Source organism: Drosophila grimshawi, unplaced genomic scaffold (genome assembly GCF_018153295.1).
Source record: "Drosophila grimshawi isolate 15287-2541.00 unplaced genomic scaffold, ASM1815329v1 contig_848, whole genome shotgun sequence".
Taxonomy (NCBI): domain Eukaryota; kingdom Metazoa; phylum Arthropoda; class Insecta; order Diptera; family Drosophilidae; genus Drosophila; species Drosophila grimshawi.
The window spans coordinates 20448442-20463787 of record NW_025063692.1 but is presented as its reverse complement, the minus strand read 5'-3'; the positions used below and the strand labels follow the sequence as shown (position 1 = coordinate 20463787).

The window sequence follows — 15346 nt, the reverse complement described above, 5'->3', positions numbered from 1 at the left end:
CACCAAAATCCAAAAGCCAAAAACAAGCACGCACTCGACTCACACACACATAAACAGAGTGTGTGTACGTGTGTGTGAATATTACATGCGATAAATTATTTTAAAGCGCCTGTTGTTTGTTCGGCAGGAGTCCTTATTCCCCCGCACCACCAACCCCTTAGCCCGTAGCCCTTTGCATCTATTTAATAAAGCGCGACGCATCAGTTTTAATATTGTTACGAATTATATTTACGCTCATAAAAATTTATAAACGTTTATGACAAGCCTGCGAACAGTGGCCCCACATCCAGCTCCACATTAACCTTCACGTACAATTCACTCCAATACCAATCCCAATCCCAAGCGCATCCCGCTGGCCCCCAAAACGTTTTCATTAATAATTTTTGCCTTTGTTTTTGGCATTTGCTGGCGGTTTTGGCGACTACTCAAATAAAATTTATTGTTTCTGATATTTCTTTAGTCATTATTATTACGAACATTTATTATTTATTATTTATTTATTAATTTGTTTTACATGCGGATTATGGGCCTGCCTATGTGACACACACACACACACACACAAAACACTCATACATCAGCGATTGGAGTTGCCACACTGTGGCACCGAAGCCCGAAAAACGTTGCAGAAATCAGAATATGCTTTATACATTTAATCTATATATTTTTGCACCAATTTTTTTACGTTTGTACATCACTTATTTTTATATATATATGTGTATAATCTTGAGCAAATCATCGACTGGCGATGTAGGCCGTAGTCCATATTAAATATATTGAAGAAAAATGAAGCTTTTTGACAGCAAACGAAAAGCTATTTATAAACTAGACAATTGAGATAAATCACCTATTATCAAACGGGGCCTCAGGAAATGTGTACTCAGAATAGGAGGCGTCGCCTTAAACTTTTCGCTTCATCTGGATCGTGCACCGCCAGGAAAAAATAATACTCAATCTTAGTCGAGCTTGTGAGCTGAACACATCTGAAAATAAAATTTAAATTATAAAAAAAATTGTTGAGCTGTAAACTTTTATAGAACTTTAATAAAAATAATAAAGTATAATATAATAATACGCATTTGAAAAGCGTTGAAATCTACCAGCTTTCTCCAAAATATTTAGTAAGTACAAAAATAATAATTACAAAAAAATTGAGTTCTTCTGCAAGCAGCAAGAATATATATGAATCCTTCGAAAGTAGGTGTCGCCTCAAACTTTTCGCTTCAAACGCAGTTGCCAGCGCCTGAATACAAATAATATTTTGTCTCCGTCGAGCTACAGCAATATAAATCAAATAATAAAAACTTCTCGAGCTGTAAACTTTTATATGTTGTACAAACGGGGAAAAATACGCATTTGAAAAGTGTTCATATCCAACAGCTCTCCACAAAATAAGCAGTAAGTGAAAAAACAAAATAAAAAAAAATAAAATAATAATAATAATAATAATACTAAATATAAAATTTGGCAGCAAACAGCAAGGTTATTCCAGAAGCAAAGCATTTCGAAAATAGTCTGAACGGATTAATCTAATTATTAGCTGTGCCTCCTGCCAATTGGTGTATTGCATCTTTATTGTCGCGTTGATGAGAACGAAGTCGGGCCTAAAACAATATATAATATACAATAGCGATTCTATTAACAATCGGAAATATGAAGAATAATTCAACTGTGCCTCAGTCAAAGGGCTGCTCGAAGGAAAAATGCCAGTCTGACCATGTGTATTGCATCAAGGTCGGCATCAATAATTACATGCCTACTCGAAATCCTATTACTGGCACTGGATTAAATGGGGACGGTCTCGGCGTTCTGAAGCCGATAAAGCCAAAGATTCAGGGTTGGTTCTAAATAATATCACAGTAGTAGATGGTAGATAATTATGTGCTGGATATTCCTACTACCTGTGGATTTTGCCATCCAAAGGGTTTTGAATATTAGCAATTTTGAAGCAACTATTAAAATTAATTTTCTCTGCTTATACTCTGATATAATACCTTCGGTATCAGGGTATTATATTGGTTTTGTGCAATGTCCATCATGCTCTATCATCAAGCCCGTCTGTCTGTATGAACGCACCTTTTTCCGACACCCTTAGAGATCGACACTTTAAACGTGGAGCTGTAGTTATGAAAACTAAAGATAGATTATTAAGATCGTCCTCCAAAAATTTGTTTCGGCAAAAGCCTATATCTACCTAAATTGCGGTAGATAAGGCAAACTTGGAGGATAGATTACTAGGAACCTCCACCAAAGATCAGAATTTCTTGGCTACACCCACCCTGCTCTGTGGCACCTGTTATCAGATGGTATGACTTACGGGGATCAGAGTATTTCGCAGTCGACTGCAACGTTCTCTCTTGTTTTCTTTTATTTTCTTGGTTAAATACAAAAAAATGATACTAAATACAATTTTGCAGCAAATAGCAAGGATAAATCAGAGGACGCCGCGTCCCGTACCGCTACAAATAAATCGAGTAGCTCATCGGATGTTGATTGTGCCAATGTTGGGCCCGTGCCCGCTCAAAACAGTGTATACGACCAGTCAGATAAGCACCACGTAAATATACAGAGTCGCGCTGATACGGGTACCAATCCAGAACGTCCGTTCTCTTTCAATAATATGAGGCATGATTCAAATGCGTTTCAATCAAGCAACTGTTCTCAGGGAACATCCGTTAACATATCTGCTCAGAACCCAATTGGTGACTTTGGAATACAGGGCGACGGCTCTGGTAGTCTAAGGCAGATGATACCAAGGATCCGGGGTATGTTTTATTTAATAATACACTTTGATATAGATAATTATTGTGTGTCGGATATTTATTATACAGTTTCTAATCAGAATTTTAACAACTTTGGATCAACCATTAATGTTCATTTTCTTTTTCTGTTTATTTTTATTTATTTATTTATTTTTTTCAATTTCTTTGACAGAAGGCAATCCACTTACTGGAGAAGGTTACAAGCCAGGCACTCAAGATTATATAGGACCAGTGGGCATGAACTCACATGAGACGATTAACATTAGCACCGTCAATAATGGGAATCGTGTGCCACCCGGCGGATATTCGTCTGGCCTCTGGTAATTTCAAATTACTTTCCCACTTAGCAACTATTTAGTCTAGTTAAAATGAAAATGAAAAAGAAAAAGAAAAACCAAAACAAAGCCATCACATACATACTCAATGAAGATTACTTCAACACAGCAACGAATACTACAATTACCAAAGACAGGGTAATACCAAACAATTACTACAATTACCCGGAACAAACTACCACAAAAATACTAAATACAAAATGCACACCGGAAACAAAGACAATTGACCAATTGACTACAATAACAGGCAACAAATTTCATATTAAAAATGTTTAAGATAAACTTAAGGAAAAATCAATAGTTGTTTTAAAATAAAATTTTCATTACCGTTTTAATATTTGTGTTTTTACTCAAATGGTTTCCTCTCTGAAATTCCTATTGCCATAGAATTGTATGGAAAAATGTGAGGAATGGCCACTGTGCTGGGATGGCATTGGATTCTGTCGATGGGCACAGCAAAAATTTCGTTTGATTTGTTATCAGGTAGCGATTGTTGTTATTTGCCTTGTTGCTGTTGTTGTTGTTGTTGCGACTGTTGGACCTGTCATCGTTGATGGCGTTTGTAATTTCGTTTTCGGTATTATGTAATTTATTAACATTTCATTGAAAGTTATGTGCGGGCACCGGCGCCGTCGCCGTCGCCGTCGTTGCCCTGCGTTGACGACATCTTTAATTAATTACATTTTAACATGATAATTAATAGTGCCGCGGCCTCTGACGACAGACGAGACGACAGCAACCCAAACCAACCAATTGATCGCCTGACATAACATGACAAGTCTCACTCCACATATACACGCCACACCCCCTTGAGACCCACACACACACACACACACACACACATACACACACACACACATACACATACATGCTCATCCACATTCACACAATTTGTGGGGGAGTTCAAAGTCTTGGCAAATTGCATTTGACATTTTCGGCAATATGTAACGGCGACACTGGTCAATTTATCGATAACTTTTTGAAGTTAGAACGGCATGCAGAATATATTCATGACATAAGAAAATCTCAATAAATATATCATTAGATTTCAGCCAGTTGCTATTGTTGGCGGGTTCATATTAAAGCACAATCTCAACTTTAAATTTCCATAACTAGACGAGATATCGACGAAGGATATGGGGGGGATTTTCATGGCAGTTGGGTAACTTTTATACATAAAATGTAGAATTATTACTCCATAAAAAATAAACAAAAGAAAGATAATAATATATATTGTAGAACAATTGTGAATCCCAAATAAAAGAGTTTAAAAACAATGCAGCAACAAAAATTCGACTGTAAAATATAATTCAGAGCTATCAAGCTATAATAACAATATATGAAGATGATAGATATATCAAGCAAGTCATGAGGCATGCGGCATGAGGCACACACACACACACACACACGCGCACAGACATCTGGCGAGTCGATGAGCACATTGATGATGACTATAATGATACACAAACAATTGCCAAGGCATTTCAATTCAATTCAATATATAGCTTCCGCTTCGTCCCCTTTTTTGTTGTTGTTGCCTCCTCTGTGTGTCTGTGTGTGTGAATGTTTTTTTTTTGCCGCATTTCTGTGCCGCTACCATGTTTTTATCTTTCCGTTTCGTCGTGGTCCGTCTGTCCATCTCAGTGTCTGGCGGAGGGTTCGCTTGTGTCCGGTTGCCAGGACCCAAAAAGTTGTTTTGACAGTAGCCAAGATTGAGTTCTTATTCAATTTGTACGGATTTGTACCGTTACCCGTTAACCCACACCATCCATCCGCCATCTTCCCCTCTCTCTTTGTTGGAATTTATTTCATATTATTGCCCTTGTCGTTGTTTTTGTTGTTTTCGTTGTTTTTGTTGTTGCAATTGTTGCTGTTGTTTGCGTCACTGCTTGGCCTTGTTTTGGCAACTCGCAAACTTCTTGGGGCGGTTGTCCGAGTGCTGCGGCCTCAGCTGCAGTTAACTTGCTGCCCATCTCTCTTTTTCATTTTCTTATTCATTCCCCTTCCACCCCTTCCCTACTCCTGTCCGCGTCTGCTTTCTTGGCTGCAGGCCTGCGTAGAGCTCTTGTTGGCCCCAACAATTGACTCTGCGACTCTGGACGATGGACAATGGACACTGGGCTGCCAATTGGCTGCCAGTAGCCCGCAAAAGTATGCTACAAATTTGTTGCCAGCACTTGAAGAACTTGCCACAATGCTCGCTTGCTAAGACGATCGAACGTTTTTCGTATAAAATCAAAATTGCATCTACATACATACATACATACATACATACATATATATACCTCTCAATAGAGGATATGGAGATACTTTGGAAAACGTAACTGATATGTTGACCGCCCGAAACCTTTAAACTAATATGGACAAGAACCTATATTTTAATTTGTATTAATTTGTATCAATTTATAGTCTGTGACTTTTTTAGTCTCTGCCCGCCTTGTGGCTGTTGCATACTTTTTACACAAACTTATGTTTAGTTGTATAAACAACCAATTACGTAAGAAAATATAAACTATTACGTATACGCAACATGTAAAGTATATGTATATATAATGTTCAACGGCTGTTCAGGCGTGTGTTTAATTCAGATATACGATTTTTTGTTGAATTTTCCGTGGATATATTTTGTATATGTATATGTATATACATATGTGGCGTAATATATAATGTAATATGTATTTGTATGTATTTTCTGGCAGCTGAATATCGTTTACATTAGCCTGTGTTTACTGTTCGTTGGCATGCATGCAAATAATGCATATAAGCTGGAACTGACCATGACTTCGTGACGACTTCGACATGAACTTATGACTGCATGCATCGTATAAAAAACGAAAATAAACAAACCAAAAGAACACCTCAAGTTCTGCAAGCGCCCTGCAATGCAGCGGTACTTCTTGGTAAGTGTTTACTTTTTATTTCATATTTTTTTGTTGTTGTTTTTATCTAATAATACGGTAATTTATATTGTTGTTTTTGTGCACAAGTTTTTGGCAGTCGTTTATTTTTGTAATTGGCACTTTTAGTTTTCATCGATAGCAGCAGTGGCGTGCGCTGCCAAAAGTTGCCATGCGTATATTTGGCAACAAGAATTAATCAAGTTTGGTTTAATGTTACACAATGATTTGCAGGTGCGTTGCCTGTTGGTTATTTATGAAGTGGCACACTTCTCCCAACCCCAACCCCAACCTCCAACCCCCCACTAAGCCCATTCTTCAAGTGGCCCAACACTAACCACTTTTGGAGATGAGCTGCGCATTTTTTGTGCCCCACTTCACTTCAGTGTGTTCTTTATTTTTTTTTGTTGCCTCTGCAACTTGGTCTACATTTCTGCTGTTCTTGGCTGTTTGCTGTTTTGCTTTGGCTTTAGTTTTGCTGAGCGCGACTCCAAATTGCCAACTTAGTTGTTATTTGTTGGATGTCTGGCAGCTTCACGGCGGCACTGTGCTGGACAATAGGCAGGGGTGATTGGTAGATGGGGAGAGTGTTTTCGTTGGCTGTGCATATTTGTGTGTGTGTGTGTGTGTGTGTGTGATTCGGGCCAATATTCTCGTGGCCGCAGCACTCTGATGGCTCTCACGTCACCACTTCTGCAAATTGCAGCAATAATGCAACAAAGGTTTCTTGGGAAACACACACCAAATTGCATGCGCTGCGAAACCCAACCCCCCCACCTCCATAGGCTGCCTGTGCGCGGGTGTGTGAGAGTGTGTGTGTGTGTGTGTGTGTGAGTGGCTGGCGACTCGAAGACGGAGTCGCAAGTCAGTCACTTGCTGTTGCCTTTGCCAGTGCCAGTGGTCCTTCGCTACATTTCATATTCAATTTTGTATCCTTCCGGCAAATACCCTACTAAAAGGGTCTTTTGCACATATCATGACATATTTAAGACCCAGAACGGCGCACGCACTTCTGAAACCAAAGGATTCCACATATAAATTCGAATTAAAGATGACATTTTTTAATCCCAAAATTAAAGAAATAAATCGAATGCTGATTATTATATAGTGCATCAAGCTTTTCGTTTGTGTTTATTTTGATATTTTTATTTTTTCTTGCAGCTATATTTCTTAGCTTGCGTTCTGTTTACATTTTCAGTTGCTGCTGTTGCTGTTTCCGCTTTGGTTTTCATGTTGTAAGCAACATTTTTGTTTGTAATTTAGTTTGGAATGCCGCCGTTCCTCCAGCGGTTTTCTTAGAAAAATCTTTGTTGGCCAACCTCTTAACGGTATATGGGGAATTCGCGTAATTGCAACAACGCGCATTCCTACTCTCTCTCTCTCTCTCTCTCTCTCTCTCTTCCTCTATCTCTGTTTGTCCCACTGTGACTGTGTGTGTCCTCTTTAAGTGAGTGTTGACAGACGGCAGGCAAATCAACTGACAATGCAACTGATGCGGGCCTTGCAACAAAAAAAACACAAAAACGAAAATATCAAGGAATAACAGAAAAAGAAAGAAAAAAAAAAAACACAGCACAATGCTCAGACGCCGCGTGGCACATGCGAATTGCGGTCTTGGGCAGCTTGTGAGCTTGGAGTATGAGCCAACAGTTGCTGGCTTTCCCATTTATAACCGGGTCGGGTGCCAGCCAGCCCATTCCCATTGGAATCCCAAATGAAGAATAAATGTGAGTGAGAAACTCGATTTGCAGCTCAGTTCATTTAAGAATTGATTGCTATGCTTTATTTTTATTATACATATTAGTATAACTACGAGTATTGTTGTTATTATTACTTTTATTATGATTATTATTATTATTATGATTATTATGATTATTATTATTATTATTATTATTATTATTATTATTATTATTATTATTATTATTATTAGTACATATTATTATTTTCTCTGTTTTGTTTTATTTGGTTTTTTGAAGGGCACCTGACCAACCACAAATCCTTTATTTAAAAAGTCTAGCTAGTATTGCGTTGGCTTTAATTTTCTTGAGAAGATTATTACATTTATGTTTTGCTTTGTATTTGTGTTTACATATCATATCAGACGTATTACATTCATTCAGAGCTGTGCAGCTATCGGTCGTCATCAATTAATTAACAATTGCTGCATTTCCTTCAAATTGAATGACACTGACATGCCAATGACAGCAAATAGATCGATAAGCCGACAACATTGAGTACTTGCAGTGTTGAAGCAGTGCCAGAGCCACAAAAAACATCAGGAATAATTCGGGCCGGGTTGCCATCAAAACAACAACTTCAGCAGCGAATTGGATTTCAGCAGCATATAAGCGCGGAATGAAAGTGACCAGAGTCAGATAGAGAGCGAGATGGAAAGGGCGGGATAGAGAGACAGACAGAGAGAGAGAGAGAGAGAGAGAGAGAGAGATTGAGAGGGAAATGGCGAGGCAAAAGCTTAAAACGTATTGGCAACACCTATTTTCAAACAATTTGCACCGCACGTTGCGCACAGCTCACATTCATTAATTCATTCATTCATTCGCTCATTCAATGATTCACTCGCACATTTCCAATGCCTTGCAATCTCTTCATCCCATCCCAAAAACCATTTTTCCGTTTGTAGCTGCCAGTTGCTAATTTTTGTTGTTCATCGTCAGACTGTAAAAGCATTAAGAGTCGACGCTGTTTTTCATTTTTTCATGGATTGGTTTTGGACATTGGGAAGAAATTGATTCGCAGCGTGAATCATGTCTGAGGGGAACAAACTTTAACGTTAGCTTGAGGTCTGCTCTATGTGCCTTTTCGCACCTCTCTCCACGTCCCCCGCCCCACTTCCATTCAGTTCGCATCGTTTGCAATTAAATCACAATATTCGTATCACGTCCGAGATTCCATCACCAAACAATTTCATACGTATTAACACGATGTCGAAAGTGAAAACAGGCGAAACACAAACACCAAACAGCAAAAAATTTCCTCCCTCTCATTCCGCCGCTCCCCCTCCAACCCCCACCTCACCGGCGAGCCACCCAGGGCATTGAGTTCAGGTTTTTCTCTTTTATGTGAGAAGTTTATTCTGGTGTTAAGTGCGTGTTGTGCCTTCTATCATAACACACCTAACAGGTCTCGACATTTTAATATACTCAACACGAACATACTTTTGAAAAATGAAAAATGATTTTTTTTTTAAATTATTTACATTTTTAGGTTAAATTGGGTTAAGCTAAAATAAAAAGTAAAACCCAAATAGATGAAATAAATAAATATCAAATTGGTATTTTTATATAAATTTCTTAACATAAAATTAATTCAAATTCAAATATACACCACGCACTTAACTCTAATTGACAATAGTGGAATCAGATCTGCCTCTTTGATATGCGTTGTGTGTTTGTGTGAAACTAAAAGGTGGCTCTGATAGGTGGGGTGGGTGGTGTTGGCTGCCCTAAGGGTCAAGCTAGGGATCCATTAAAATGAAGGTGATTTAATTTCATTAATTTGCCCATACAAAATGGAAGGGGAAGGGAATGGGAACCAATCGTTACCAGCTGGGGCTACCATTCAGAAAATGTTCTCTTAATTTTTGTAATTTCTTTGCCAAGGGGCAATGTTCGTTGAATGTGGGTTGCCAACCCTCTATTCCCCTCCTCTACTGCATGACATTGTGGGAAATGGCTTAAGGCGCGACTTTTCATGATTTTCCATATCAAATCAATGATGCCAGCAAATGTGAGAGCAGGTAGGGAGGTGGTGGAGCTGAAGGGGAGGGGCAAAGGGACGTGTAATGTGTCTTTACGTTGATGTGGCAAAATGTATACCGATGATTGCGCAAAAAACAAACAAAAAGCAATGCCTCTCAGCTCAGAGAGCCAATGAATAACGAACCCAAACCCAAACACCAACACCAACACCCATCCCCTCCAACTACAATTCCTTTACAGGCCCAACACCGGCTCATGGCAGTTCAGAGAGCATTCATTTCAATTCCACCCTCATGATGGGGCATAGGTTTGCTGCTTGCTTTTTGGCTCTGGCCAAGTGTTTGCATGAGAAGCTGTCAAAATGTTGGCAACGAAATTAATTTTGACATATGCCAGAATACGTGAAGGCTTCAACGGATGATTCGAGCAACCAGAGGTTGGAGATGGTAGTTAAGTACATATATGGCCAGGTAGACAAGGGATGCGGAGTAACCTGTGTATATGTGTGTGTGTGTATTTATTATATTATTCAAAATATAGTTGATTTGGCCAACGATTTGACAACAGTTCAAAAGTGTCTAACTTTTGCCATTGTTCTCAAAGCAAGAAAATCGCTCTGCATTTTTGAAACTCGCCGTACATTTTTATTATTCAGAAAGTAAAATTGTAAAAATATACAAATTTTTTCTGCAATTTAGAGCATTGATCCGTTTTAATAGACACTGAATTAACTTTCGCTAAATACATATAAAATGTGCATATAAAATATGCATATCGAGAAAATCTTTAAAAAATCCATTCAAAATATTTATGAAATAGATACAAGTGCAATGAATTTTAATTAATTTTAATTTTGTCTTCGAATCACATTTACAGATTCTGCAATGATTTGCGATAACAATAATATATAATATATAATATTTAATTATTGACACCTTTGGATTGTTGTAGAGTATACTATTTCAGGGACAACTGCTGCATCGAGCTATCGCCCAGTTAATTGTCAAGCGCAACAAAAAAAAAAAAAAATATATATATATCAAACAAATATCTTCCAACAAACTCAGTCTTTCAAAATTGTTACAAAAAGTGAAAAAGTGTTATTTTATCTGCTGTGTTGTTGGTTCTCGAAATGGGTGTCGTCGCATCACGGCATCTGAGCGCCGCGAAGCTGCAACAGATCGAGAAAGAGTCGGGTTTCTCGCCGCAACGCATCGATTATCTGCTGGGGCAGTATCAAACGCTGGGACGCGACTCGAACAATTCGGTTCTCCGGACTGAGCTGCTCAAGGTGCCGCCTGTGGCGCAGCATCCGTTTGCGGAACGCCTGGTCGAAGTGTATCTGTATCCGTCACTCTGCTTCCAACACTTTATACTTGGCCTGTCGCGCTTCCGACGCCACGTGCCGCTGCAACACAAGCTGGCCTCGCTGCTGCACATGTACGATGACGATGGCGATGGGCTGCTTAGCGCGGATCGGTGCGAGGAGCTGATCTGTTGTCTACCGGCGACACGGCATGAGCTGCGTGCCATACGCTGGAAACTCAAGCAGCTGGTGACTGCAAATGAAATGGAACAGCAGCAGCCGCAAGAGGGGCAGCAAGTGAAGCAATTGAAAGGTTTCCTTAACTGCGACGATTTGGACTTTATCACACGTAATGTGGATCTCGATGAGAGTCTCTCGCTGCGCTTCAGCTAAACAGCAAGTTATATATGTATATATAAACATATACTTAAATGGGTTATGTTGCCGCCTCCCAAACCATCCTCACAGTTGAGTCAAATTGCATATTCGCTGTTCGCTGTTCGCCGGTTGCCGGTTGCCGGTTTTGCCGGTTTGCCGTTCGCATAACATCACGTTGCCAAAAGTTTTCATATAAACGCAAAAGTTAAGTCATTCCTGAAAATTGTTTCTTGAAATTTACTTGCAGGCACTTCAGTGTGCGAAGGAGACAGCGACAGAGAGCGGGAGCGGGAGCGAGAGAGCGAGAGCGAGAGAGCGAGCGATGGAAGCAGCTTGCACTTTAATGGGGCACTTGAAAGCAGCGTCGTGTCCTCCGCTAAGTCCCCATCGCCCACCCCCGGCAAATGGTGCGCCACTTGACTTGTGTGTCTTTATTGGGCATGTGGCTGCCTACATACATATGTTACGACACCGCCTCCCGTCTCACTTGCTCCCCGTAAACTTGCGGCTCAATTTTGGAGATTTGGTTTGAGGTCACCTGTTACCAGCTAACTGTTGTTTCTACCTATGTATGCGTTAGTCTCTGTATGTATGTGTATGTGTCTGTGTATGTGTGTGACATACTGCAAGTGCTGCTTTGGCACTTCATTGTGCTTCTGGGTGTCATTCATCCTATTGAGTAATTGGCAACGCGTGTCGCAGCTCTTTGATATCCAAACAACACCTGCTGCTGGGTATCCTGATGATGATGATGATGTTCAAGGTGTGCATTTCACACATCTGAGCGATTTTAATGTTTTATTTACGTTAATTGAATTACATATCTTATTGCAAGTAATTTGTTACATTTTGAATAAAATATAATTTCAACCTCTGTCTCTCTCTCTCTCTCTCTCTCTCTGAAGAATTGACCTAGAAAATATAGTTTAGCTGTGGACATTTGAAGTGATCGCCCGAACTAGTATTATTTTCCTCGCTTGACCAAATTTCGTGTAATATTCAAATTATTTGTTACACATTTCGCACGCCTTCCGCAAAAATGTAAATGAAGTTGTAAGTGCAATTTGTGTAACTAGATGAATGGGATTGGATGGGGTTCCTAGGATAGGCAGATGCGAAGCGATAGTCGCGTTTTTGTCTCTGTCATTCGCTTGGAGTTTTTTTTTCGTTTTTTTTTTTGTCAGTTTCACTTTGCTGGTTTTTGCGACTGATTGCATTTTTATCCCTTTACACACAAAATCCTTGAAATATGCACACTAACTCATGCGTATTTTATAATAATAAAAGCACACGGCGAGCAAGCCAACGAGATGAAGAAAATAAGGAAAACCAACAACGGAACAATGGCACTTCATAGTATCTTCCTACCCCCTCTCACTACTATCACCACTTCATTCCCCCCTCCCCGCTCTTCTCAGTCCTGCTCGAACCGCGGGACATCCGTGAAAATGCAAAGACAAAAGATGCAGCAAATGATTCGCTGCCTGCAGCTCTGCCCGCAGCCAGCGACTGTGGGTGGGCGGCCACGGAGAATGTGACAGGTGGGTGGGCGGTGGGTATCCTTTTTGTTGGTTTGGGTTGCTGTCAAATCTCTTCACACGTGCAACTGGCGCCGGGCAAGTTGTTAAGGCTGCTCCTGACATATGCACAAGTCGGTGGCTGCCTCGCATGTGCGATGTTGCATGTGGCAGGCATGCAGCAGGCAGCAGAGTTAGCTTAGTGCCAGCTTATCCACTTTCAACAACAGATGGCAACTCCATGCGCCACCTGGCATCTGAATGCAATAGAATAGCATAATTTGACTATTGATTAAGATTTAATGCAGTGCGCTCAAAGTGCATCTAAGCTGATCCTTTTCCCCCTTCCCCCCACCCATCACCTTTTGTCCGTTGTCTATGCAGATGCCGGAGCTGACACAGCTGGTGCCTGATCCTTTCGTGCTGATTGCCACTACATCAGCGATCCATTGAGTGCTGCCGTACGATTATGGCCACAAAGCGTCCTTATGGCCATAACTCAATTTCTGAGCAACCATCCAATAATTTACACTTACAATTTTACCGTTCTAGGCATACCCTAGAAGGATACTTGAATTCTGTTAATATACATATCTGTATATTATTGAGAAGTCGATGAATACTCTCTTTACCAAGTTAAGGCTTAAAGTTAACATGAAAACTTGCAAATTGAATTGTTGAACAAAATCTTTCGTTTTTCGAATTTGCTAGATTTTCGATATCGCGTCATTAGCAGCTTGCTATAAGGGTATCTAATCGATAAGGGTAACTATCCTTCGGCGTACTAAGGAGTCTTTCTAACTTGTTCTTGTTTCGTTATTTTATTTTTTTTTGTCACGCTTCAGCTTGGGTCTTTTGTTCCATTGGTCGTCGGCGTTGACTTCTTCTGCTCTTTTTTTTTTTTTTTTTTTTCGTTGCTTCGTCTATTTTTGCATTATTGCTTCTCATGCATTTGCAGCAGCTGCTTAAACGTGTTTCAAATACGCAATATGCCTGCCCCGGCACGCCCACCAAACTCGCCCGCACTCACCCCAGTAAAAAAGAAGCGCCCATGCGAATTTGGTATGCGAAATTGGCATTCGCTGGCGTCCCGTTCGGTGCATACGAATGAACATTCTTCCAGCTGCCTGTTTTATTAGCCGTCATATAAACCAGGCTATATGCGTGTACATGCCCCCCGCTACCCCAACACCTTTTCCAACTGCTCCGACTCGTCCTGTCAGAGCCACATTTATGAATGACTGCAACTTTGGCTTCTTGCCGCAAATGACACTACACAGATTTTCCATGTGATAATTTGGCTCAGTTCGAGTCGCCCCAAGTCCCAGACTGCAAAACACACGCTCACAGTCCTACAGTCGGAGAGGTCCTTCTGCTCATAATTGTTTTAAAACTAACTCAACCCATGACATACACTCAGACTCATAGCGCAAACCGTTGAAAATAAATCTTTTTAGGTTCAAATTGTGTTGTTTGCCCATGCAGAAAGTACTCGATAATATTGCTGTATCATCGCTAGCCAAGTCAATATAGATATGTTATATCTAAGCATGTGTTTTTTTTCAATCCATAATCCAGACTATTTCTAAGTACATTTGAAACATCAGTCAATTATTGTTGAGAAATACTTACTGAAAGCGACATTCCTTCAATCATTATTATATCGCTAAAATTATATATATTTTTTTTACTTTAAATACTTTCTCTAACATTTCTTCCTGTGTAAATGCTGACCATTTAAGTCAAGCTGATCTTGTGGCTGGCATAGGTAGATATGGATTGACTGGGGAGGTGAATGGTTGGGGGGTTTGGAAGTTGGAAGTCTTGTTGTCTGGTCGCGTGGCGCGTCCTGCGCCCTTAAACATATTTATTATCATGTCGAAGTGTTGTTATCCTATCCGTGGGGCTATGACGGTGTTTGTTGATGTTGCTGTAGTTGTTACTCTTCATGTTAACATGTGTTCAAATCGTTAAGGAGAGAACTTTGTGCAAAATTATTTGCTACAAAACACTCGACGTGTTTGCGCCTGGCTGACTGTGCATGTCTGCTCTCCTCCCCGTTCTCTTTTACTGTCTATCTCTCTCTCTCTCTCTCTCTCTCTCTCTCTCTGTCTCTCTCTCTCTCACTCACTGCTAGTCTGTCTAACTATCTGTGTTAGTGTTGCGCCGAGAGCAGAGGCGACAAACAACAATACAAACAACAGCTCATTGAGTTTTAGAAAAGTTGTTAACATGAACATTTGATGTCACAACATTGCATCCCTTTAGCCCTTTCATTTTGCCATCGCCCGACGCTTTGCTCTATGAATGTGTGGGGTGGTCTTCATATGGTTATATTGCCATTGCCATTGCCATTGCCCATTTTCATTTTACCAACGACAACACAAGTCGAACGAAGCGTAAACATTTTTGCAGCAACGTTGCGAACTGCTGCC

The 15346-nt window shown here is 40.1% G+C and overlaps 2 protein-coding genes across 3 annotated transcripts; both read left to right on the top strand.

The window, feature by feature from the left end:
• Positions 1-954: 954 nt before the first annotated feature.
• Positions 955-3429, top strand: LOC6565088 (microtubule-associated protein Jupiter). Of its 2 annotated transcripts, none has more exons than XM_032738173.1 (5): positions 955-1118; positions 1199-1395; positions 1469-1834; positions 2415-2762; positions 2935-3429. In XM_032738173.1, exons 3-5 carry the CDS (start codon positions 1651-1653, stop codon positions 3081-3083), a joined length of 681 nt encoding a protein of 226 aa, XP_032594064.1. In that variant the 5' UTR covers positions 955-1118; positions 1199-1395; positions 1469-1650; the 3' UTR covers positions 3084-3429. The 2 variants fall into 2 exon arrangements, with proteins under 2 accessions (XP_032594064.1, XP_001991386.1); XM_001991350.2 differs by having other exon boundaries at positions 2932-3429.
• Positions 3430-10807: 7378 nt separating this feature from the next.
• Positions 10808-12277, top strand: LOC6565089 (calcineurin subunit B). The gene has a single exon (XM_001991351.2). It carries the CDS (start codon positions 10843-10845, stop codon positions 11407-11409), a length of 567 nt encoding a protein of 188 aa, XP_001991387.1. The 5' UTR covers positions 10808-10842; the 3' UTR covers positions 11410-12277.
• The last annotated feature ends 3069 nt before the right edge of the window (positions 12278-15346 follow it).

Coding starts and splice junctions, on each gene's coding strand:
- LOC6565089 (XM_001991351.2), top strand. CDS start 10,843: ATGGGTGTCGTCGCATCACGGCATCTGAGCGCCGCGAAGCTGCAACAG.
- LOC6565088 (XM_001991350.2), top strand. CDS start 1,651: ATGAAGAATAATTCAACTGTGCCTCAGTCAAAGGGCTGCTCGAAGGAA. Junction 1,835..2,414: donor GATAAAGCCAAAGATTCAGG/GTTGGTTCTAAA, acceptor ACAATTTTGCAG/CAAATAGCAAGGATAAATCA. Junction 2,763..2,931: donor GATGATACCAAGGATCCGGG/GTATGTTTTATT, acceptor TTTCTTTGACAG/AAGGCAATCCACTTACTGGA.